Consider the following 25,099-nt stretch of genomic DNA (forward strand, 5'->3'; position numbering starts at 1 on the left):
ACTGTATTTTTGGTTCCAAGATAACAAATTTTAAAATATTTTATTTAATATTCATATATGTACATAATAATATGGTTTGATCAAATCCACCCCCATCTCTTTCCTTCCAATCCCTCCCCTATCTTCCTGCTTACCACTTTTCCTTTCCAACTTCATATGCACTCTTTCTCTCCCCTCTGTCTGTCTGCCTGTCTCTCTCTCTCATGCCCACTGAATCTATTTAGTGCTCTCTGTATGTACATGGGTATGGGCCATCCTTCTGAGCATGGGTAGACTCTCAGGGTTTGCATCCCTAAAGAAACAAAATAACAACTTCAAATAGTAATAAGATGAATGTGATATTTATTCCATAGCGTATGTGAAACCAAGATTTTAGTCTAACAGAAAAAAAAAACCACTTAATTTTGTTGTTTCCTTAAAAAAAACAAACAAAAACACATGAATTATGCTGACGTCATCCATTTAATATTGCAGGATTTTATTTTATCTTGGTGTGTGAGTGTTTTGTTGCTGTGAAGAGATGCCAAAACCAGGGTAACTTTTACAAAGAAAAACATTTAATTGGGGCTTATTTCTGGTGCAGAGGTTTAGCCTATTATTCCATGGTGGGAAGCAAGGAGGCAGACATGGTTCTGGAGAAGGAACTGATGGTTCTATATCCAGATCAGCAGGCAGCAGAAAGAGGAAGTGACACTGGGCCTGTCCTGGGCATTTGAAACTCAAAGCTCACCTGCAGTGACACACTTCCTCTGACAAGGCTCCACCTCCTCCAACATGGCTGCACCTCCTAGTAATGCCACTCTCTGGGAGCCTATGGGAGCCGTTTTCATTCAGACTGCCAGCTCATAGTTACCATTTGTTTACTTTTGTAATCTAGAACCAATGACAACTCGAAGTGAGCTGGTGTCAGATGACACTGAGAAATTATAGACTTAAAAGTATAATCAGAACATCACTGTTTTTATCAATGTTCTGTCCTGCAACAAAGAATCTGAGATAAGATGATTTATAAGCAGTAGAATTTTATGTGGCTCATGCTCTTAGGGTTCAGTAGCATGGTGCTGGCATAATGTAGTCAGGGGAATCACACGGCAAAGCAAAGCAAACAAGGCCTGTCTTATTAAAGTCTCTAATCATGTATGTGTATGTGTTTGTGTGAGTGTGTGTATGTGTGTGTGTGTTTTTGACCATATCTAATCTTAAAGGCTCCCCTCCAAATACAGATGAAAACTGAGAGTTTAAGTTTCAGACACATAGACTTTTGGAGGGACACATACAGTAATCATCAACACATTTTAGAATCACATTGCAACTTCATTACAAGTGAAAATATATGGCAACTAGGATTCCCTTCAGTAAAGCACCTTTTACCATGAGGTGCTCTATCCAAACTTCCGAACAAAACACCTTAAACACATCCCTTTAAAAAGAGATCTGTTGGCCTGTATCTTTACAATTGGAACTATGCAAGTCCCTAGTGGACTGGTGTCTGGAACGTCCAGAGAGGATGTCCTGATGGTTTATCCACAGGTAAGTTGCACACCTTCTAACCTGCCAGCCCTGCCAGCTCCTCCTTCCTGGGAAGAGCAAAAAGAGTAGTTTAGCTTAAGTAGCTGCAAGAGGTAGTAGCAGGGAGCAGGATCAGCCTGAAGAAACTCACTCATGCCTCAGGCTGCCAGGCCTCAGTTCTAAAACGGTGAGCAGACCTTCGGGAGAGGTGGTATTTCAGTCAAGGAGAAGCCAGGATGCATGGATGTCTGGGAGAATGTTCCATCAGCAGAAGCAGCAGCTTACTGCCTCCCAAACCAATGCTTTGGCTCCTTTCCTGCCTATTTTTTTCCATAGCAGTTGACATCATCAACATACTGTTTCACTTTATTTAGTTTGCTTCCCCTAGTGAGAAAGTATGTTTCTTCATGGGAGAGATTTGTGTCTGTTTTTCTTCGTTGTTGGGTATAGTTAATAGTAGGCACCATGCTCAGTGAATATTAAAATTTTACTTGTATGACTCTAAACATGGGAGGTTCCCTGGTGTACTTCTGCAAAGCAGAGCTATAAGCCTGCATGTGACATGTATGTGACACAGACTCAGAGCACAATCTGGAGTCTGAGAGGAACATGGAGACAGGAGCCTAAGATCAGGATGTATGGGACAGAATCTTTAACATTGCAGCATGAAGCTTGCTGTCTGTGTTCACAGACATCTCTCTCTCTCTCTCTCTCTCTCTCTCTCTCTCTCTCTCTCGCACACACACACAGAGCATACACAGACACACAAACACAGCATACAGACAGATAGGCAGGCAGGCAGGCAGGCAAACACAGAAACAAAGCATACACAGACAGACAGACAGACAGGCAGGCAGAAACACACACAGAGCAAGCACACACACACACACAGTGTATGATTTTGTTTTGCAATGTTGTAAGAAGAGAGGCTTATCCCCACTCCTCGAATTAATCTCTCACAATGTCAAGAGTCAAGAGTCTTAACTGTGCTTTTATGAGTTCACAGAGGTTAACAGCCTCAGTTTGGGTGATGCTTTCTTTCTTTCTTCCCCAGAAAGATTGTCCTATTTAGTCACTACCAGAAAGAAAATGGACATACCTTCCCTTGACTATTTCACTCTTTGAATTTACAGTACAGCAAACTGTACGGCAGCCATATTACCAGCACCTGAGCTGAGGTCTCTGTTGGTTACAGGTGCGGGACCTGGAAGGTGAACTGGAAGGTGAACTCAGGCGCAGTGCAGAAGCCCAGCGGGAAGCTCGCAGACTGGAGAGGGGCATCAAAGAGCTGACCTATCAGGTACTCCAGGAAGCCATCCCCGGGGATATGGTTAGGCTCCTTGTGCAGCAGTACCAGTCAGTACTTTCCAGCCCAAAGCCCATGGCCTTCTGAGGCTCTGTGGTTGTCTCTGAGCATTTTCTTGCCTTGTCTGGGCTCTCCGTGGCTTAGGTCTATCCATTGTGAGAGCCAGCAAGGTACAACTGAAGTGAAAAGCTACTTATGCCATCTTTTTTAGTAGCACTGTCAGAGAGATGCTTTCATGTGAGAGGCTGATTGAGGAGAACATGTATGAAGTGACTGGAAGACAGCAAGGGTGGCCACCTCACCAGCTGATTTCATGGAATGCTGACTGGACAGGAGGCATGTCCACTCTTTGAGGAGTTTGTTCCTGGGGCCAGATGAAAGCATCGTTGTCACAATGTGGCGTTCTTTGCCAAGGCTTTCTGAAACTAACCTGTAAACTAGCATTAACATCAGCTTGAAGCAAATAGTTTGAAGCAGGTAGACAAGTTTTCTGTGCATGAGCAATGTACTTCTAAGTACACAATATTCTTCGTTGTCTACACCCTCACTTTCCTTGTTCCCGCCACCTCTGTTGTTGAGTTGGAATCTCGCTTTGCTAGCCAGACTAACCTTTAACTTGTGCCCTCCAGCAATCATCCTGCCCCAGCCTCCCAAGGGCTAGGACTAGGGGACTGTGCCACCCTGTTCAGCTTTTCTAGTCTTTCCTTTCTAATGGAACAGAGTCGCTGGTAGCAGGGGTCACTAACTGTTCTTCACCCCAGGGCACAGCCTCCTCCCAGTATACAGGGAGGTTGTTTACATTCATGCGCTGCTTGAGGCCAAGCATCTATTCTTAGAAGTGCCATAGGGAGCATGGCAACTTAGGGGGATGCGAATGTCAACAGAATACAGCAAACCCAGCTACTGCAGCCTAATTTATAGCGAAGCTGCTCTCAGACCAGAGCCTGTGCAGCACATCACTGTTCTTAATTCTGTAGACAGCGTGTCACGGTGTTAGATATTTGTTTATAGACACAGCTGGACCTAGAAAAGAGAAAGAAAACATGCTATAAAATGTTTTCAAAATGGTATGTCTTATATGTAAGGCATTATTATTAATGGACTATAAAGAATTGGAAGTTACTTACATGAGAGAATATATGGGCTCAGGACATAAATAAACAGTACTATAGACTTTATCAGCACCGTATACTGGTTACCACAGATTTATGAAACAATATTTTTAATTTTCCATAGCTTAACTTTAGATCAGTGTAATGTTTTAGTTTGTAAATTTTAAGTGTATTTTAATTTTTGACTCATAATAATTCCCAATTCTAAGCAATTGCATAGCTGTATATTTTCCCTTTTATATTCTTTTTGGTTTAATTTAATTAGCATACAAAACAACCAGTTTCCTTATGGCATTTTTCATACATAGTTTTGGTTGGTCTTTTCTATCCCTTTCTTCTCCTGTTCCATTTCCCATCCCCCAGCCCCACTCAGCCCTTCTATTACAAACATTCCCTTTTTCAGTTTCATATCAGGTATGTTTTATTGCCCTCTCCATCTGCTCTCTTAATGCCTCTTTGTTCCCATTACTATTTTGCTGGTCGCTACCTACATTTAACTTTCGTATAATCCATACAGATTTATAGATAGACTAGAATATATGTGTCTCAGTTAGAAGCTAGCATCTGTGTAAGAAGGAACACACGGTGTTTGTCTTTCTGAGCCTGGGTTTCCTCACTCGTGTAACACTGCCAGTTCCATTCATTTTCCTGCAGATTTTAATTTTCTTCATCACTGAATACAGTGCTACTAAGAAGATGTACTACATTTTTATTATCTATTGTTTTTCTTCTTGTTTGATAAAGTTTTTAAATGTTCTTTATGAGCATATATTAATTATACACAATGATATGTCTCATTGGGACATTTTCATACGTGTACATAGAGGTTCTTTTTTTTTTTTCTTTGTAATTATTTTGTGGTTAAGACACACACATTAGGACCTGGAAAGGTGGCTCAGCAGTTAAGAGCACTGGCTGCTCTTCCAGAGGACCCAGGTTCAATTCCAAGTGCCCACATGGCAGCTCACACTTCTCTGTAATTCCAGTTCTAGGGCTTCTGACACCCGCACACAGACATACATGTAGGTAAAACACCAATGAACATAAAATAGAAATAAATTATATAAAAAGAGAGGGCAGAGAGAAAGGAGAACTCACACAGTAGCCTAGGCCTATACAGGGTCAGGTTAGTTAAATATCTCAGCCTTCCATCTTCACATCTTGCCCCACTCTAATGCCTTCAGAGGCTGCGAATGTGGAGTGTCATCTCCTAGGACAGTAACTCTTGAAATACTTTGCTGAAGGATCTTTCTGATTTTCCTCTTGAGGAGGTACCACTCTCTTCAGAAACCTGTCCATGCTGATTTTCTTGGCTTTTTCTTTCTCAGTGTATATTTGCCCATATGCATATAATGATCAGGAACGTTCTTTTGCATTCATGTAAATCTTTAAGTGTTTCAGGCTTTCTAAGGAGCTTGTTGAGGACTCAGAGCTTTTGTTAAATTCACAATAGCCTTCTGGTTCTTCTGTAGTGACCATTTGTCTTGTCTTTTCTTCAGTCAGACATCCAGTAGGAAGTAAATTTTTAGCTCTGTTATAATACATTGATTACCGCCATACCCATGGGATATCAGTGACCAAACAGTTCTTCAGTGTTTGACTGTGTCAGTGTTGAACACACATTCCCCAAGTCTCCTTCTAGCCTTCTCACATTACACAGTATAACTTATTCTGCTAAAAGGGCAAACTCATTTTAGGCCCATTGTTGCAGCTCCTCTAAGATGGCTAATGCAGGGTATAGGGTCCTGATTCTAATTTTAGAAGTCAGTAGAAATGTCATCTTTTTCCCTAAAGCAGGAAACAGAATGTTGATAAGAAGGCCAGGCATTCTGGATATACCAAGTAGTCTAAGCTGAAATGAACTACTTGGACACATGTTTAAAACTTTTTATTTATGTTTTACTTTATGTGTCTTGAGGGTTGTACCTGCACATACTTTATACACCATGTGTATGCCTGGTGCCTGAGGATTTCTGAATAGGGTATTGGATCCCCTGGAAGTGGAATTCTGGATGGTTGTGAACCATTGTATGGGTGCCGAGACTGGGTTCTCCGCAAGAACAAAGGTTGCTCATGACCCCTGAGACATTGCCCCAGCCATATGGACAGTTGTTTGATGACTGAATACGTGGTTCTTTTTTCTATGATTAGCTTGACACTGTTTTAAACAATGATCTCTGGAAGCCAGAGTTGGTGTGGCTAAAAAAAGTGGCCACCTTAGAGACATGACATTTTGTGACCCTCTGCTACATTTGGGAAACCACCCATTATGATGGAGTAGGACATCATTTGTTAATAATGTATTTTTTTCTTGTTCATCCATGTCCTAATTTAGGGTTGTGCTTTGTTTTATTTATTTTTTTCTTCTTTTTTTAACTCACGTCCTCATGAAGCAGCTTTTACAATATACAGTTCACACATGCCCTTTGGCTAAGGGCACAGTCCTAGGGATTCTATGGGGTCCATTTCTCATTTTTTCCCCCATTGCCTCTGTAGTGTATGGAATGTACCCAGTCAGTTACGAATGACTTCCCACAGTCAGGTCAGACAATACTCACTGAGCAGTACCCTCTGTGTGAGGCTAGAACCCTGTGAGTTGAGGATAGTCTAAAAAGTTCCCCAGATGGACTGATATTAGTACCGGCTTTAGTAATAGTCACCTTTGATTCTGAGTCAATTTAGTCCGTTCTCCTAACATCAAGACACACTTTGGACTATATCACAGTGTTTTTGTTTTTATTTTCAAAGTTTTTTAATTTATGTTTTGATTTATTATACTTTATTGACTTTGTATCCTAGCTGTAGCCTCCTCTCTCATCCGCTCCCAATCCCTCCCTCGCTCTTCTGCTTTCATGCCCTTCCATATTTTTGTGATAGGCTATCCACAGATGTCACTTGAAAAAGTCATTTTTAGAAGAACACAACTATGGTTCTCTTTTCCTAGTAAACTTCCCTGGGAAGACTTTGTAGCTATGAACTGGAAAAAAGAAGTCAAGTGTGAGCTCACTGTAAAATGATTTTATGGATTGTCCTCACTGTCCATCTGCCTTCTTTGTGTCTTTGGAATATAGAAACTTAAGAGCCTGCAAAAATGTTCCAGAAATACAAGACATAAAACCAGTAGCTTTTCATGGTCTAGGAGGTAAAGACCATCCCTGTGCCCTCCAGCCTTCACTCGGTTACTTCATTTTGCCTTTGATGACCTCCCACATTCAGGCATCTGTGTGTGGACAATATCTATCCTTTATATACTTGGGTGGAAACTTAGCACCTTCGGCTTTAGGGACAAGAAAGCAAAAATAAAGCCACCAAGTGTTCGGTCTTTTGTTCAGGACCCAGACACCAGAATGGTGTCGCAAGTACAAAGGATTTTCTGACAGTTACAGCTCTGAAAAGCAAGATGGACTCCGAGCAGGTTGTGACACTCACAGGCTGACACCCACCATGTGTGAAAGGAAGGGTTAGATAAAAAGAGCCACAGGTAGCTCAGGGAGGCTCTCGGTTAAATGCCGAGAAAATCTTCGGCACAGAAATTGCCTAATTAGGAGAATACTGTCAAGCAGAAATGGACAGAGAGCAATTCAGAAGAAGCTGAGAGAAGTCAAGTTGAATCAGTAGGCTTGGAGGGGAGCTTGAGCTGGAACAGCTGAGTTGAACCAGCCAGCCAGAGTTCAAAAAGAGCTAGAAAGGGTGAGCATATTCAGCAGCAAGTCTCAGAGGCTGAAAACATTCTAGGCCTACGTAAGATTGTATGGAGACTAGAAGCTTCCAGTACTAGGTCTAGGCCAGCAGACAGAGGCAGTAAGCCTCCAAATGACAATTACTTAAAGAGAATAAAAATTACTTTAATATCCATCTCAATAAATTATTAGGAATTAGTTCTGTATTGGTTTTAGAACTTACTGTAAACAGATAGTGTTATAAAAATTTTAACTTCTTAAATCTTGTAAATAAAATTTTAAATTTCTTAAGCCTAAGACAAATGTTTGAAAACAGAGGAGGGATTTTATTTAAAACACGACTAGCCTCAGCTCTCCAGCGAGGTTGAGCCCTATGTGTTCCCACAGGGCTGACTAGTCTTAAGATTAGTATCAAATTGTATAATGCCTGACAAAACTTTGGTATGGAGGGTGATTTCCTCCATACCTGTGGCTGAGCCTTTAACACTCGACTTGTCTTTTGAGTGAAATAGTTGATAAAAGAGATAAACTAAGACCAGTAAATACAGATTGAATAAATTGTAATAAATGATGATAATAATAATAATATCCCAACTTTTACTTTGTCACGTGAGAGAATATTCAGTGCACACTACTGGAACTTTCAAATGACTTTCTCATGTACACCTACGCATTTCAGGCAGAAGAAGATAAGAAAAATCTAAGCAGGATGCAGGCTCTGTCTGATAAACTCCAGCTGAAAGTGCAGAGTTACAAACAGCAAGTGGAAGCAGCGGTAAGTGAAAGTCGCATCCTGGATTTTCCCAGCCACTGCTTTTGGTTAATGCTCCGTGGTGGGGGAATAGCTCAGCAGAGACAACCATCTGGACACCACATCTGTCCATTCTCTGCTTTAAATGTAAGTTAGCACTATGGCTTGTAGGAGGGGAAAAAATAATGGAAAATGTGTTTTTCCCTGAAGGAAAACGAGACTCTCCCTTGACCCTGTGGCTAAACTCAAACACATGCATGACCAGAAATGAGCCAAGTAAGATCAGGTGCTGTGCAGAGTTGGCAAATTGTTGCCGGGTTTCGCTGTGGGCCTCCTTCACTTTTAGACTTTGAGTGAACTCAATCACAATTTGCAATGCATTTTTCTGATGACTCTAGACGTAATGAGAACAAAACCACAATCATTGAAATGCCCTTCTCTAATCCTTTGCTAATTGTTTTTACTGTACTTTATCTTTTCCATAGAGAACCAAATACCACAGAGTCCTTAAAGTAATCTATCAAAGGATAAGTGGCACCTTATACCTAATAAAATTTTGAGGGATTTTAAATTGCACTGTTTGGTGCTATATCTAAGAATTACTTTTTGGCTTATAATTTGAAAGGATAACTACCTCTGCCCAAAGGGGAGGTTAGGATGTGAATCTGATTTTAAATCAATAATTGTGATTGCTCCAGTCTGCAAGGGTGTGGAAGTTATACCACCTGCAATTGGTGGAAAGGAACACCCATTCTGAATTTCCGGTGGACAGCAGCTATAAAATGGGTCTCTGTTCCTACTCTTAGAAGAAGCTCCTGATTTCATTTTTCTTTATATGTATGAGCATTTTGCTTACATGTATCATTACATAAATATTTTACATCAATCTTTGCCTGATTTTCTGGTGCCTGCATAGGCCAGAAGAGGGCATCAGATCCTCTGAAACTGGAGTTATAGGTGGTTGTGAGCTACCTTGTGTGTATATTCAGAAGGAAACCTGGTCCTTCTAGAAGAGCAGGGAGGGCTCTTAAGGGCTGAATCATTTCTCCAGTCTCCATTCCTGCTCTTAAGTCCTTATCTGTGTGTCTTATAGCAACATTATGTATTTGATTCAGTGCTGACTTTATGTTCCCTTCTGATTTAAAGTTTCTTGTTTAAGAGCCTATGTAGGAGTGGCAGAATCTTCACTTTCTGTGTTTTCCATTTTTATAGGAGGCACAAGCTAATCAATACCTTTCCAAGTGCAAGAAGCAGCAATATGAGCTGAATGAAGCCAAGGAGAGGGCAGAGGCTGCAGAATCTCAAGTCAATAAACTCAGAGCAAAAGCAAAGGAGCTTGAGAAAAAGGTACAGTCCACTCTGAAAGGCCTAACAGGCTATTGTGTGCTAGGGCTCACAGTATTGCATGGATTAGTATAACAAAAATGTCTTGTTTTTTTCTTCATTTTTTTAAACAACCAAACAAGCTCAAATAAAGTTCTGTTCCTAGTTATTACGCTCTACTTGCCCAGGGAGTATGGACTTCCTAAGCCTTTGAATTGGAAAAACATTCTAGTTTTATTCTGCAAATGTTTTATCCCAGGTTAACTTATAAGCTTGGAGCCTTGGACCTTTAATTCATTTGTGCAGAATACTCATGAATTCATGGAGCAAAGGGGATGTTAAAAGTACAAATGGATCTTGAAATTCTGAGTGAATTCTTTTCGTTGTAGGCAAGCATATGAGTTTGTATGTATTGGGTCAAAACTGAAAACGAGGAGGTGCGAAGGTGGTCAAAAAGTGAGCCAGGGAATGACAACAAATTGTGGAGTCCTGCTTTTTAGGTCTCAACACTTAACTACTGGTTGTTCCCCAAAGCACAGAAACATCTATCCATGTCTCTGTAGTTTGTTGAAATGCCATTGGAACACAGTAGTGGAGGCCAGTGCTTCACTGTGAAGAGAAACTGGAAGGAGTGACAGTGAACTCAGATATAGATGTTGAGCAGGGACACAGAGTCTCTTCCTTGCTGAGAGTTTCCTTGAAACAAAGGTTCTCAAAAGTGACATATAGCTCTAGGAGAAGAGAATGAAAAGCAATTGAATAAAATAGTAGCTACCTTTTCTACAATGTCTGAAAAGCAGTTAGCGTGGGTCCCGGCACAAATGGCACCCTCCATTCATTTTCAAAAACTGGTACATGTCTAGCCTTCTCATTTCTTGTAAATGAATTACTGATAGCCCCTCAAGGTAAGCTGATCGGTTTGCCAATAAAGAGTATCGACCTTGCTGAAGGAGGCTAACAGTTGCCTACCTGGAAGGTATTGAGATCTAAGTGTGAGAAGCTTGAGTCATTAGCAGTTCTCATTGCTGCCTGAACAACTGTCTCAAAGTTAAAGCCCGACTGGAGGGCTCTAGAGCAGTGGCTTGAGTGCTGGCCTCAGTGTCACCAGGGGACAGTTCAGAGTCTCCTGTGGAGAGCTTGCCCAGCAACACCATATAAAGGTTTCAGTGACTTCCATGTGCCCCGACTGTCCGCAGCTGCCAGAGGACACAGGGCCTCCAAAGCACACCAGTGCATTTCCCCTTGTCACGGTTGTGCCTAAGAATGAACAAAACAAGTGAAGGGAAAATTGCTTCTGGCGGGAGATGAACAGGAAAACCTCGCTGGGCAGCGTGATGACTAATTGCTCCCCATTCACGGAAGAAAACTCTAAAATCCTTCAACTGTCATAAACGCAGAGAAAGGGTTTCCTGCTGTAATTGTGTGTGAGGAGGAAACTGGTGATGTGGTTGCAGAATCTTTTCCTGTGAGGGAGGGAAGACAGAAATGGAGAGTGACAGAGCATGTCCTTGGGGTGAGTCACTAGGGTCTGCTCTCTGCAGGCAGATAATTGCTTCAGTTCCCTGACTCCCCCGAAGCTCATGGGGAGCTGCTGAGGCTGGCTTCCCTCTGGAAAGGGCTCACATGGGTCAGAGTGTACTCCACTGCTCACAGCCACTGGAATTTCATAGACCACACTGACATTCATTTTATTTTCCAGGTTCGAGAAGAATAAAGAGTTTCTTTTTATAAAAAGACAACTGCTGGAAGCAAGTGTCCTTAAGAATAAATATTCTAATCCTAGTCAATTAGGTCTCATCAGGAGTGGCTGCATTGTCTTCTTCTGTGGCCTGGTAATGCTGCTTCCCCCTGGGGGGGGGGAAGTAATTAAAGAGCAGAAGGAAAAGAAGACCTCCCCTATCAGTGGACTTGGGGAGGGGCATGCATGCAGAGGGTGGAGGAAGGGAGGGATTGGGACTGAAGGAGGGAGGGAACCACAGGGGGGATACAAAGTGAATAAAGTGTAATTAATAAAGAATAAAAAAATTCTATATAAAAAAGAATAATAACCTGTATGAAAGCAGTCTGAGAAGATGATGAGAAAAGTAATGGTCCAAGAGAATATCATTACTCCATGGATTAACGGATGACTTTTTGATTTGCAATGACACTATACAAATTTCTTCTAAAATTTCACACAGAAAGCTAAACAGATGTAAGACTCAATTTTAATGTTAGAAGAAGGCATGTTTATTCTTTCCTCTGCATGCATAGGACTCAGAGAAGAACCCTTAGACCTTGTCCATGGAATCTGATACATGATGGAGAATGATTTTTGAAGTTATCTAACTTTGCTTGTCTCATCCCTATACCTTGGTGACAATGGACAAAAACATCTCTTAGCACCATGGAGCAGGCGTTGGCACAGCTAGACACTTTAAACTTGTACATAAAGCTTTTTTTTTTTTTTATCAAGACACATGCAGGCTACATGCTTCATACCAGTTAGATGGTGTTGAGCTGTTAAGCCCAGCCCGAGCTTAACTGCCAGAGAGGTGACCAAAGGAAACTCTCAGAGGTGTTATCAATGCAAAAGCAAGAGGTTTATTTAAGCCAACGGGCATTGGAGTCACTCTGCAAGTCAGCAAAGAGCAGTGACCAGAGACAAAAGCCTTGGGTTTTTAAGGGAGGGGGAGTGGGGAAGTTCAGGGATAGAAGTCCCCATTGCTCATAATTGGATGAGGGGCTAGGGTAGTTGACTTCCAGGTCTGGTCAGTCCTGGCCAGACACCTGGGGAATATCTGATCTTGAAGTCATGTTTGGAATTTCCTGCTAGTGCTAGTGTGGATGTGGCTGCAGTCAAAGGTGGGAAGGCGATTAGCTTCATCCTGTGTCTTCTCTGAGGAGCGAGCCTGCAGGTTTTTGGTCAAAGGTTGGGGGGCTGTTCAGGAGAAGAATTGAGGCCATCTGGGTTAATTGCTAGGCGATGATGTTATCTCTCAAGAGTAGATCTGGTCATTCTTCTTTGCTGAGTGGAGGTCTTTGCTTGCTCACTTCCTTATCTCTGCCTTCGCAGATGACCAGGGTCCAGGGCGGTTACATTCCTTCGTTCTCTGGAAAAGTACTGAGAGGCTTTAATTAACCCTTTAATTAACACAGGCCTGAAACTCAAAAATATAAGTTACAAAGTTAGTCTGATCCTCTCAGTGCAGGCTCTGGGTTGTGACAGTAGAGCTAAGCAGGATGGACACATTCCATAATTTCTTTCCCAGAATGGCTGCGAGGTTGGGCACAAACAAAAATCTCTGGCAGTTAGTAGGTAAAAATGGAGGAGTTTCTACTTTATGTTCATAAGGATAGTATATGTTCCACGCATTGTGACCCCAGGGCCAAGGTGAGCTCTCAGCAATCAGTTTACCTGGACCTTTTTCCTCCTGCCAGCCAGCCTCCTTTATCTTTGCAGGCATGAGTGCGGTTCTAAGGTGACCGGCACCACTCCACTGGGGGAGCACCTGACCTTGCCGTAGAGGCTGGGGATGAGGACAGTTTGCAGTTTGTCTCTTACAGGGTGGCTTCATCCTCACCGGGTGCAAAGCTCTCCCCCATCCCTGTGCAGGCCGCTATAGCCATTTTAGGCCCAGCACACACGACTGTGTAAAGCTGACTCTGGACAATAAATCCTCAACTCTGACTTCAGTGGTTCTGCCTTTCTATCCAACCACGATCACACGGGATGCTTTAAGATCAGTTCAGGGGTCCAGCTCTATCAAAAGACCATGGCCTGTTCTTTGGCATTCCCCCGAATGTAAGCTTTGGTGTTTATATTTCTCTTTCATTGTTGAGAGAAAAATCTCAGCAGTTTCCAGAATTCTCTCTTCATGTCTATCCTATGTCTTTTTAAAAATCAGCAATCTCCCTGAATCTCCAAACATGCTCCTTCCTATCCTATCACTTAGACTTCTCATTCTTTGTGAGACTCACCCTGTATCTGAGGTAGCAGGATGTCAATGGCCCTGGTTGGCTTACACAACCCAAGGCTCATCCTTCTGAAAATCACGTCATTGAAGCATAGTACGCTAAGTGAGAGCGTTGAGGTGTGAGAACTAGAGACCTGAGGAGTCATTGGGTAAGCTACTAGGAAGCCCTTTGTGCTGAATCTAATGCAGTGGTCTCCTCACCATCAATCACAACTCTCAGAAAATGCTAAACATTTAACGTGTGACAGGAACATTCTGGCAAAATTTTTAAAAGCTTCTGTAAAAATAAATTTGGAATTATATTTTAGTAAGCGAATGCTGCCATTTAGGAATCATCTTGGTGTCTTAGAGCTGACGGTAGAGACTTCCTGTTCTCCCGCTTCCAGTCCTAAAATCTGACTACTAATTGTTTCTCCATACTTTACATGCCACTCAGGAAAACCAGAGAAGACAATACATCTATTTTGAAAGACGATTTATTCTTATATGTATTCATGTGTATTTCTATGAAAGTGTATGCCACATGAGTGCGGGGCCTAGAGTCCAGAAGTTGTTGGGTCTAACATGAATTCTGGGGAGCAGAATCCAGTCCTCGTAAAGAGCAGCAAGTGCTTTTTTTTTTTTTAAGAGGTATATTTTTATTAATTCTTTTTTTTTTAACAAACCTGCATTTAAATGTTTATTTTTTCATAGCAGTTGTCTCTTAACAGCAATAAAAGACAGTTTCATATGGCAGTAATACAGGTGCTATTTCATAAAACAATAATATAGCTGCTATTGCATATAACAGCAGTGCACTTATTATTTCATATGACAGTAATAGTGTTTTTTTTTTTCAAGTTTTTTTCTAGGTTAACTTTCCCAAATATTCACTGTTTGTATCTCTAACGAATCAATCAAATTTTATTACAAAAAAAAAGAATATGGACAGTAGTAAAAATTAGAGCAATCATTTTAAAAATCCCTTATCAACATTTAAGTTTGGGTCAAATAGAACAGTGAACATGATGTTATTACCTCCTATAAATTAGCAATAACAGTACCAATCTTAGACATTTCTTTTCATCCCATATTAGTAACTTAAAACCTGAAGATCTTCTCCTGAGATTTCCTACTTGCGAACTTAGTTGTTTTTTTTTTTTTTTTTTTTTTTTTTTTTTCACAATAAATAATGACCACACTGATATATTTTGTGTTATCTACCTGATTCTGAGGGTCCTTTTGTTTCTTTTGAAGCAGGGTCTCATGCAGCACAGTCTGGCCCTAAACTCAGGGTGTAGCTGATCCTTGGCACCTCCTGGGATTAAAGGTGTGGACACCAAATCCAGTTTATGCAGTGTTAGGTATTAGACCCAAGACCTGGGACTCCCGACTGTTAGGGAAGCAATCAGCTAACTGTGCTACTTCCCCAACCCAGCATCTGGTCCTTTGTTTTTGCAAGATCATAGATATGAAGCAGGACATTCTCCCCAAGCATGGTTGGATACCATAAAAAGCTAAAATGTTACGCTCAGGATGCGAGGCTAAGCACTGCACTCAGGGTCAGCCGCTTTGGACCCAGAGAAGAGCATGTCTGATTGCATGTGGGTTGATGCCCCAGGTCCCGCCTCTGAGAAAAAGGTATCGGACGGGTCTGATGCTCTTTGGGTGGATGACACCTAAATGAACATCGGTACAAAGTCCCAATTTATTTCTAATGTCAGAGATCAGACCTCTACTCTTGCCTGATGCTTCTAAAACAAAAAGGGGGAACTGTAGAGAGCTGCGGAATGCTGTGCCTTAAAGATGGAGCTGGTTTCCACCTTCCACCTTCCCGATGGTGAGTGCTCTCTGTCACTAACAATTCCACATTTGGCTAAGGCTGAGGATCTGGCTTGCTTCCATGTATGTGGACCTATCTGCATTGCCCACATGGCACGCTTGGGTTGGCTACCCAGAGGCTATTTAAGCTGTGGGCTGGCTTTCCCCAGGGTCAGAAGATTGTTCAAGGTTCCTGAATAAACTGCATTGAAAAAAAAAAAAAAAAAAGAAACGTAAACTGGCCAGGCTCTACACGAACCTCTAAGACTAGTTCTCTAAAGCCATGGTGTTGTGCCTGAAGAGTCAGAGGCAGACTGGGGTTTTAACTTGGTTTATTTAAACACATGGAACAGTATTACATGTTGTTCTTTGATGCCAATTTATAAAGTTGGCCTAGCAATGGAGGGAAGTAGAATGAAATCCAAATGAAAGTTGAGGGTAAATATTGGAAATTATCAAAATGAGTAGCACAAATTAGTGGTAAAAGATTTACAATAACTTTGATTCAGCAAGTGCTCTTAACTGCTGATACATCTCTCCCGTTTCAAAGACATCCAATTTTAAATTACCATTACCTGTTCACTTATTAAAATTTCTCTCACTTGGGAAAAATTTAAATAAAAGAAGTCAAGATTACTAAGAAACTTAACCATTACCTCATTGGAGTTTTATTCACACAAAGGCTTTAATAGTTCACTGTTTATGAACACTTGTCACATACTGTAGTATTAGCACATAAGAATGACAAATCATGTACAAATTATGATACTGTGAAACTCAAGTCACTTGGTAGAAAAAAAATTGGATGAGTTGGTAATTACATCACATTTCTGTTTTTTTTTTCCTCATGAATTACAAAGTTAAAATCTTGACTAGGTCACAGATAGCCTCGTTTCAATGATGAGTTAATAAGCATTCACATTAGATACTTGCTTATACACACACACACACACACACACACACACAGAGGCAGACATATATACATACACACATACGTACATACATATATATACATGTAACATCAATTAACAAAAAGAGGCAAGGAGTTTGAAAAAGAGAAAGGACAGGTATATAAGAGTGTTTTGAGGGTAGAAAGGTAAGGAAGAAATGGTCTAATTATATTATAATCTCAAAAATAAAGGGGAAACATTAAATTTAGGGGAATAGAGCATCACCAGCAGCTGGCCTATCTTCTCTCCCTACATAAAATATATATGCAAACCTAAGCCTATAAGAGGGCTAGTTACTCTGGCTAAGATACTCAATCCCCATTCAGAAAGGCAAAGCGGATGGACATCAGAAGAGGGAGAAAACAGGGAATAGGACAGGAGCCTACTACAGAGGGCCTCTAAAACACTCTACCCTGCAGGGTATTAGTGCAGATGCTGAGACTTGTAGCCAAACTTTGGGCAGAGTTCAGGAAATCTTATGAAAGAAAGGGGAGATAGTAAGACCTGGATAAGACAGGAGCTCCACAAGGAGAGCAACAGAACAAAAAAAATCTGGGCACAGGGGTCTTTTCTAAGGCTGATACTCCAACCAAGGACCACTCATGGAGATAACTTAGAACCACTGCACAGATGTAGCCCTAGCAGTTCAGTGTCCAAGTGGGTTACATAGTAATGGGGACAGGGACTGTCTCTGACATGAACTGATTGGCCTGCTCTTTGATCACCTCACGCTGAGAGGGGAGCAGCCTTACCAGGCCACAGAGGAAGACAATACAGCCACTCCCAATGAGACCTGATAGACTAGGATCAGAAGGAAGGGGAAGGAGACCTCCCCCATCAGTGGACTTGGGGAAGGACATGGGTGGAGAAGGGGAAGGAAGGGTGGGGTTGAGAGGGGAGGAAGGAGGGAGCTACAGGGGGGATACAAAGTGAATAAACTGTAATTAATAAAAATGAAAAATAAAATTAAAAAATAATAAAAAAGAGGGCTAGTTACCAATATGCCCATAAGTTAGGCATTTATCATGGCCAGGGTCACAAGTTTTGCTGGCCTGGTGTTTCCAGTTGGAACACAACTCTAGACATGTCAGTCTTTGAGGTGACAAAGCATATCCAGAGCAGTCCTAGAGATACTGACATTGATTCTATCTGGGAACCACAGTACTGACGGTCCTACATCTAGTTCTCTATGCTGAAATAACCACATTTACACCAGAAGAGTGACACACACTATTAAATCGGTCTTCTCAGTCTTAGGCTATGGCCCCTCAACTTTTCCCCAGTGTGATTTCCAGTCATTCTCACCAATTGTTGGATTTTGAATCAGCTCCTAGCAATGTATTTCTTCTGGGTTCTTGGTTGAAGCCTCAACATCATTTCTCAAGAAAGCTTTGCTTCTTATCCTTGCTAAGATGTATCTCTTTGTTCATACCCTACATCAAGGGATTTTAAGAGCAGGGTGATAGAAAAGGGAATAAAAACCAACCAACCAACAACAACAACAACAAAAAACAAAGCACATTAAGGATTGCACAGTAAACTACAATCAGAGCCCCCAGTAGGCTATACGTAATTGGGTTGAGGAAAATATCACCAAATATAGGTTCAGTCCATCTAACTGCAAAAGAATAGAATATTGGTGTATTTTTATTAGTGTTGTTGTTGGTGGTGATGGTGGTAGTATTAACTGGGAGATACCCTTTCATAGTTGATAGAAATAAATGGAATGAACTAATGGTGGGACAAAGTCATATTATATAAATGCAGGTTTATTGGAAGCAGCAGGGGAAGGAGGGGGAAGAGGAAAAGAGAGAAAGGAGAAGCACGGGGGGGGGAGGAGAAGAGTAAGACAGACACAGAGAGAGAAAGAGGGGAGAGCAGAGAGAGAGGGGGTAAAGGTGGCGAGAAAGACAGGGGTGAAGAAAAAGGAAGAGAGAGGGAAGGGAGGAGAAACCAAAATGTGTGAATTATATAGTGAAGGGCCTCTGGGAGAAGGGGAAGTCCCACCCCTAGAAAGAGGGCAGGATATGCCAGCATGCCCTATAGCAGTACGGACTTAACATTCCAGCCTTTTGTTGATAATAAATGGATAATGGGTGAAGAAATCGTCTTTGGCTAATTTTTGCTGACATTAGGGGCATTGAGTTTGGGGAAGGGGCAAAAGGCTGGAATGCTGGCCAAGTCTGAGAAGAGCAGGCTATTCTATTTGCTGTCTAGTATCTGTGAGACCATCTGTGGCTAGGAAACTGCAGGCCCAGCTGGAGCAGTCTGTGAGGTTTAGGCCGGAGCACCTGAGTTCTGGATGCAGCTCTGGAGGAAACACCTGGCAGGATGCTAGAACATATACATGTTAAGGGCAGAAGATAAAGTTAAGAAATTAAGGAAATAATTTTTTTTCCCTTGGACATGTATTTGAAACTTCTAGGTCTATGGTTTTGGGAGTTGGGGTGGAAGAGTCCCCAAACCATGGAAGGAATCTTGAAACTCCTAGGCCCATGCTCCTGGCAGTTGATGGGGAGAGTCCCTAAAACAGAGAAGAAATCCCATCCCCAGGAACAGATAGGTAAGGGAAACAGGCTGTTGATTGACAGTACATATCTAGAGCACACCCTGTGGATTCTGGTGGATCTTCTGAAGCTTACAAGAATTTTGTAAGTTTACAGAAAGGGACAAATTGGCTTGGGAGACAATTTAAAATCTGATTAATGTTAAAGCTCTGAACAGTCTTAATACAACAGTAACGTAGTGGGGGAAAGATACCTTAAATTAGTTTTTATTACCAACCTTAGTGGGAGGAAAAGTTTTACCTTAAATCACTTTTTTTTTTTTTACCAACCTTAAAGCACCTTCTCCAGACCCTCAAACACTTTTTAGATTTACATAAGCTTTACATTCTTCTGAGAAGGCAGCTGAAGTCTTGGTTTCTGCTGTTAAACTGATCTTTAAACCCATCAAAGACCCAAGAAGGATAAATTACCACAGGAAGTATCATCCAAGTGGCCTATGTATTGATTAATATGATAGAGGTTTACCCATTATCCAGACAGATTCCCCCATTAGGCTCCTGTGGTCTTTTGTGGGCTCAGGTCCTGAGGCATCATTACAGCCCAGCAAATCTAAGTGGCCTTTCTGTGGAGGAGGAACTTGGGTGACTGATTGACCTTATTGTGTCTAGGAAAAATGGAGCAGTCAGCTTTCTGGATGTCCTGTTTTTTGTCCACAGTTGAGGAAGGACCTTAGCAACAGGTGAGATAGGGACATCTTGCCCAGTATCACAGTCCAGGTGGAGTCATCTGCTATTGTGCCCAGATCTTCTTGGAGGCCTTGGGATCACTGCTAGAAGCTGGGTTCTCTGTCATAGTAAACTTTTTATTAAGCATTTAAATTTACGTATTCTACAGCTTCTCTGACAAGTTTCAGGATCATGATCTATTAGGTACAGCTGAGCTAAATAAACTTTGTGTTTAGTTACGAATCCCAGGCTTAACCTTGAAAACGTAAAACAAGAGACTTAGTTGATCTTGTAATTAACTGCATCAGTTCCTAACATGACTACCAATATATTTCTGAATTAGTATCAAGGCAAAACTTTCAATCATTGATAGAGTTCATAGAGAGACTGGCAGTCCTGTTGCTCCTGCTAGACTGCATCATTATAGACCAGACAGCCAAATCTTAAACGACAGAAATTGTACTTGGCAGTCAGCAAGGTACTAAACACAGTTGGCAGCCCTCAATAAAGATGGCAGAAAAGCCACGGCCCTTCCACAACCAAGATGGCTGCCAGTCATGTTGACTGCCCTTAGTTAAGAGGGTGACAAGCCTTGGCTCCACCCCCTTTATCCCGAAATCCACATGCCAATCAGCCAGGTGTTGTAAGCAGCTGGCAGCAGGCAATTTAAAAGTGCCACCAGTGCTGCTGGTGCAGTAGCCACCATCACCTCTGAGAGCATGCATAGATGGGAAGGAGGTGGATAGAGTGAGGTGGGAGTACGTGGAAACGAGACCTGCCTGTGCAGAAAGCAGCCAAAGAAAGCAGAGGGGGAGTTTCTTGTTTCTTTGGAAACTCAGTTGTGTCATGTGAATTTTTTTTTTCCTTTGGTCCTAAGTGTGGGATGTAGGAATCTTTTTCCCCTGCGGAAAATAGCCCCCATAGATAACAGCCCCATGAAAAGGCACATGATGTTGGTCAGTTGAAAGCTACCTCGTTCGAGTGGTTCTTTTGATCTGCAAAACATCCTTGTGTGAACTTTGAGAAGGTTTAAATAGAAGCACACAGATAGTGAGGCAACACTTTCTGCATCTCTACGCTTTTGTATTACAATACTTTGTGACAGGTTCCATCCTTTGCTGGTCTTCACGGAGAGAAATGTTTCAGAGAACTGCTTGTGCTGCTTTGAGTTTTTCTGCTTCAGTGGGCTTGTGCCCATTGGGCAGAGCCTAGCTGTTTCTACTGAATCGTTCTAACGTTGCTGATGCTCGTTGCAGCTGCTGCTTTGCTGTTGCTTAGTCTACTGGTATCCTAACAACTGAGTTTGGTAATCCCCAAAGGACCTATTGACCTCAATCAACAGGAAGTAGATAAAAGAGGTCTACAGCCCCTTTTCCTTCCTAATCTCCTACCAAAGGTCAGGAGGTAAAGGTGTTTAAGAACCTTAAAGTAGGTGTTTGAAAAATCTAAGCCTACAGGTGGCGAGGAGTGAGTATGAACATTCCAAAAACTTGTACAGATGCAGTTTGGAAAAATTCCCACACTCAGTAGCACCCATCTTCCCAGCCTTTGTCAGAATTCCAAGAATATGGAAGTGCCCTCCCAACTCAATAACCTGGGTGGGGGTTAACCTGTGGCTATATGTCTCCAAACTGGAACCCTCCCCCCCAAACAGAACTGTGACTTTTGTTCAAGATGGACTAGCTCTCCAGTAATCATGGCTTCACAGAGCTAGTCCAAGGAAGATGCACCCGGTACCTCTTGACATCAGCTGGCAGATAGGCCACAGACCAAGTACAAAGTCGCATCAGGCAAAAAGGGAGGTAGGAGGGGAGAAGCAGTGCCCATGAGGGCCCAGATTACTGGGCTGGGTAGTCAACTTCCCCCAGGTTTAAATGATGATAGACTCAGAGCAGGCAGAGAATTATGAAGGGAGTAGCCCCATCAGCTAAGCTGGGCTGGGTGGGGCTCAGCTTCCCCCTAGTCATGGGACCAGATGGTAGAAATAAAATAGAATGAGCTAATGGTGAAATGATGATATTATATAAATGCAGGTTTATTGGGTGTGGTAGGTGAGGGAGAAGGGAGGAGAGAAATACATATAGAGATGCTTGAAAAGAGAGGGGAGAAAAGAGAGACACAGAAAGAAAGAGGAGAGCAGAGCAGAGAGAAGGGCGGGAGATGAAAAAAGAGGGGAAGGAGATGGAAGAGAGAGGGAAGGGGGAGGAAACAAAATGTTTGGATTGCACAGTGAAGGGCCCCTGGAAGAGGGAAAGTCCTGCCCCTAGGAAGAGTACAGGGTATTCCGCCATTCCCTGTAGCAGATAGGGTCCTATCAATAGCTTTTACCTATGTTTTCAATTTGCTCCCCGAGATCTAGAACCCATTGTGCTCACTTACTGAGAGGCTCACTGCATTGAGCTCCATCAAGGCATCTGTTGCCTTCATTCCACAGTCTGGGTGTTCATTCTTCCCTTTAAGGTCATTCTGGTCTGGCTGATTCCTTTCATGGAAGATCACTGGCCTACCAGGCAGTGACTCTTACTTGATTCCCTCAATCCATATTTTAGGAACTACTCCCATTGTCCTTCTGACTTTAAGGTTTAGTTTACCCCTGATTCAGGCAGTCTAGTCATTTGAGGGAGATGAATGCTTTGTCTTCTGGTCTTACCTTGTAGTTTTGAATGATTCATGTGCTTCCTGTTGGACCCTGACACACAGACTTCTAATATAACAAACTATCCTTCTTAAGCTTCATATGACACTACGTATCAGTACCTTAGGCAAGGGGTTTCATTTGAAGACAAGTTACACTACAAGGCACCAACTACCTCTTACTGCTTTGCCCAGTTAGGGAAGGAAGTAACAAACAAGGGGGCCAGATTTCTATTGTACAGATGATCATGGGGTCAGAACTTGAGTGTGAAGCCACTGAAGCTTTCTCAATAATATTTTCTCTGTAACAATAATCCCATTCTGCTGGGGGAGGTGGGAGTCAGGTGTTGGTGACAGATGAATATCAACCACGAAACCCATGGAGGGGACATGGAATGTTGGTTAGTCCCGAGGATACTTTTCTCAGGGAAGATTTTCAAAGTAGACAAGCTCCTAGGAGCAGAGCTGCTGACCCTAGTCAGCCTGGATATACTGCAAAGTTCAAATAAATTCTCATGCCCCTTCCCAGCATTTGAGCTACCTGGCATTTGAATTCCCAATTTTTTTTTTAATTCTTTATTAATTACACTTTATTCACTTTGTGTCCCTCCTCTGGTTCCCTCCCTCCTCCCCTCTCAATCCCTCCATTCATCCCCTTTCTGCACCCATGCTCCTCCCCAAGTCCACTGATAGGGGAGGTCTTCTTTTCCTTCCTTCTGATTCTAGTCTATTAGGTCTTATCAGGAGTGGCTGCATTGTCTTCTTCTGTGGCCTGGTAAGGCTGCTCCCCCCTCAGGGGAAGGTGATCAAAGAGCAGGCCAATCAGTTCTTGTCAGAGACAGTCCATGTTCCTATTAGATGCTGAGACTTATGGCTAACCTTTGGGCAGAGTGCAGGGAATCTTATGAAAGAAGTGGGAAACAGTAAGATCTGGAGAGGACAGGAACTCCACAAGGAGAGCAACAGAACAGTAATGGGATTCCCAGTTCTTGAACAGTAAAATGTTCAAGTAAATTAGTAAAAATTTCTAACATTCAATATATATTTTTTGTGGTAAAAGCATATGTAATTTTTTAAAACATGAAACACTTACTGTTATTCAGTGGCTATTGTAGAAAAACTGTAAATAGTAGCTTGTGCTTCAAAGACAGCGCTTGTACTTAGCTCATAGAGTCTGATCACTCACTCATGATCAGCTTTTGGAAGTAGGCTTGGTGGAAATGTAGGACATTTGAAAAGATTTGATAAAGTTTACAGGTAACTTTCCAGGAGATTAAGTCTTATCTGTGTATCCAGAAGCTTCGTGTGTGTTGTCATGTGTTATCTTTAATACATAAGAAACAGTATACCTCTGGATAAAGTCCAAGCTCCGTAATAATCATGAGGACCTTGGTGTATCTTCTCAATTTAAAGAGAAAGCTTATCCTTAAAATCAGTAAAGCCAAATAAATAAGGCCACCAAAGCTAGGGGAAAATTTTCAGGGTGTGCTGCCTTGCCTTGGTTCTGTGTAGAAAAGAGGCAGCGAATTGGAAGAAAACATAAGGAAGACTGGGTGTGGGTGGAGGGTTGGGATACCACATTTTTAAACAGTTTTGTCTGTGTGTATTCCAGATGGAGGGCAGAATTCAACAAAACAAAACAAAACAAAACAAAACAAAACAAAACAAAACAAAGCACTTTCCATAATGGAAAGGCCCTCCTAAGGTAAAGCCAAGAGTCCAGGCTAGACAGGAATGTTTGCTGTGGACATAAATGTCTCCCATTCTCAGTGTCTCTGCTATGGGAAACCTATAAACACTGCAAATCACCAACTGGAGTCTTGGTTAAGGTGAAGGTCAGGAAGGAAAAGAGGTGCAATGAGGCTACTGTGGATTTTGATGTTTCCATTGCTTTCTGTTACAATCAAGGAATTAGCACCTTTTGCAAAGTAATAATTATGACTGAAAACTAGCCTTTACCCAGCATTCTAGTTAGAACGTAAATGCCAAAGTCCACACTGGCTTGGAGAAAACAGTATCCTTGGAGAACAATAAGATGGTCAAGGTGATGAGAAAAGCAACAGGCGAGCCAATGGCACTTGGAATGCTGTAAACATGTGACATCCTGGCTTGGACCAGAATTGTTGGGATTTAGGGTTCCTGAAGGCAGAAATCTGGAGATCCTGAGTTACTAAAGACCAGCTTAGCTAATCTTGTAATCTATGTTCTATCAATCAGTAAGAATTGTAGAACACAGAGATAATTCTGAATGAAAAGCTGTTTCCAGAGTATTCTTTAAAATGAGTATCTCCATTTGCATAAAGTTATCAGCTTTATGAATATATCCTTATTACTTATAAAGTAACATTTCACATTCAATATGAAATGTTGATCTGTCTACCTTTATGAGTCATTCTAAATTTCTATACTCTTGTAAAAGAGTGACTAAGATGTTACACTGGCTTTCTAATGTTTGCTTACCTGTCTCCTTGGAGGTTGGGGGAAGCTTGCAAGGTTTAGCTGCTTCTCAGTTACTCTTCATACTGAGAAATATACTCCAAGAAATAAGATTATTCAATTCCATTTAATGTGCCACCACTTTGGTTGAGCACATCTCTGGTTCTTGTGTAGCTTTGTGGCTGCTCATCCTGGTCTCTGTCCCACAGGGTGTGTTAATCCCAAAGATACAAGGAGAAAGACCACTGACCCAAAATGATCATGGCCAAATTAAAGCAAGCAAGCAATTAATTAAAGCAAGCTTTTCTATTTGTGCACATGAGCTGCCTCTATGTAAGGTTTAAGATGTCAGCATTGGACATGAGGAAGATTAATCTTTTATAGCTTGGGGGTACAGGGTTTTCAAATGG

The 25,099-nt window shown here is 41.9% G+C and overlaps 1 protein-coding gene across 1 annotated transcript in view; it reads left to right on the forward strand.

Moving 5' to 3' along the window:
• Myh15 (myosin heavy chain 15) overlaps positions 1 to 11,659 on the forward strand; it is a 111,040-nt gene extending 99,381 nt beyond the window's left edge. The window contains exons 38-41 of the mRNA XM_060370501.1: positions 2,705 to 2,809; positions 8,287 to 8,382; positions 9,571 to 9,705; positions 11,381 to 11,659. Coding sequence (XP_060226484.1) covers positions 2,705 to 2,809; positions 8,287 to 8,382; positions 9,571 to 9,705; positions 11,381 to 11,395 — 351 coding nt within the window. The 3' untranslated portion in view covers positions 11,396 to 11,659. The remainder of the gene's footprint in view (positions 1 to 2,704; positions 2,810 to 8,286; positions 8,383 to 9,570; positions 9,706 to 11,380) is intronic.
• The last annotated feature ends 13,440 nt before the right edge of the window (positions 11,660 to 25,099 follow it).

The sequence above is a fragment of the Meriones unguiculatus genome, chromosome 17 (assembly GCF_030254825.1).
Source record: "Meriones unguiculatus strain TT.TT164.6M chromosome 17, Bangor_MerUng_6.1, whole genome shotgun sequence".
NCBI classification, from domain to species: domain Eukaryota; kingdom Metazoa; phylum Chordata; class Mammalia; order Rodentia; family Muridae; genus Meriones; species Meriones unguiculatus.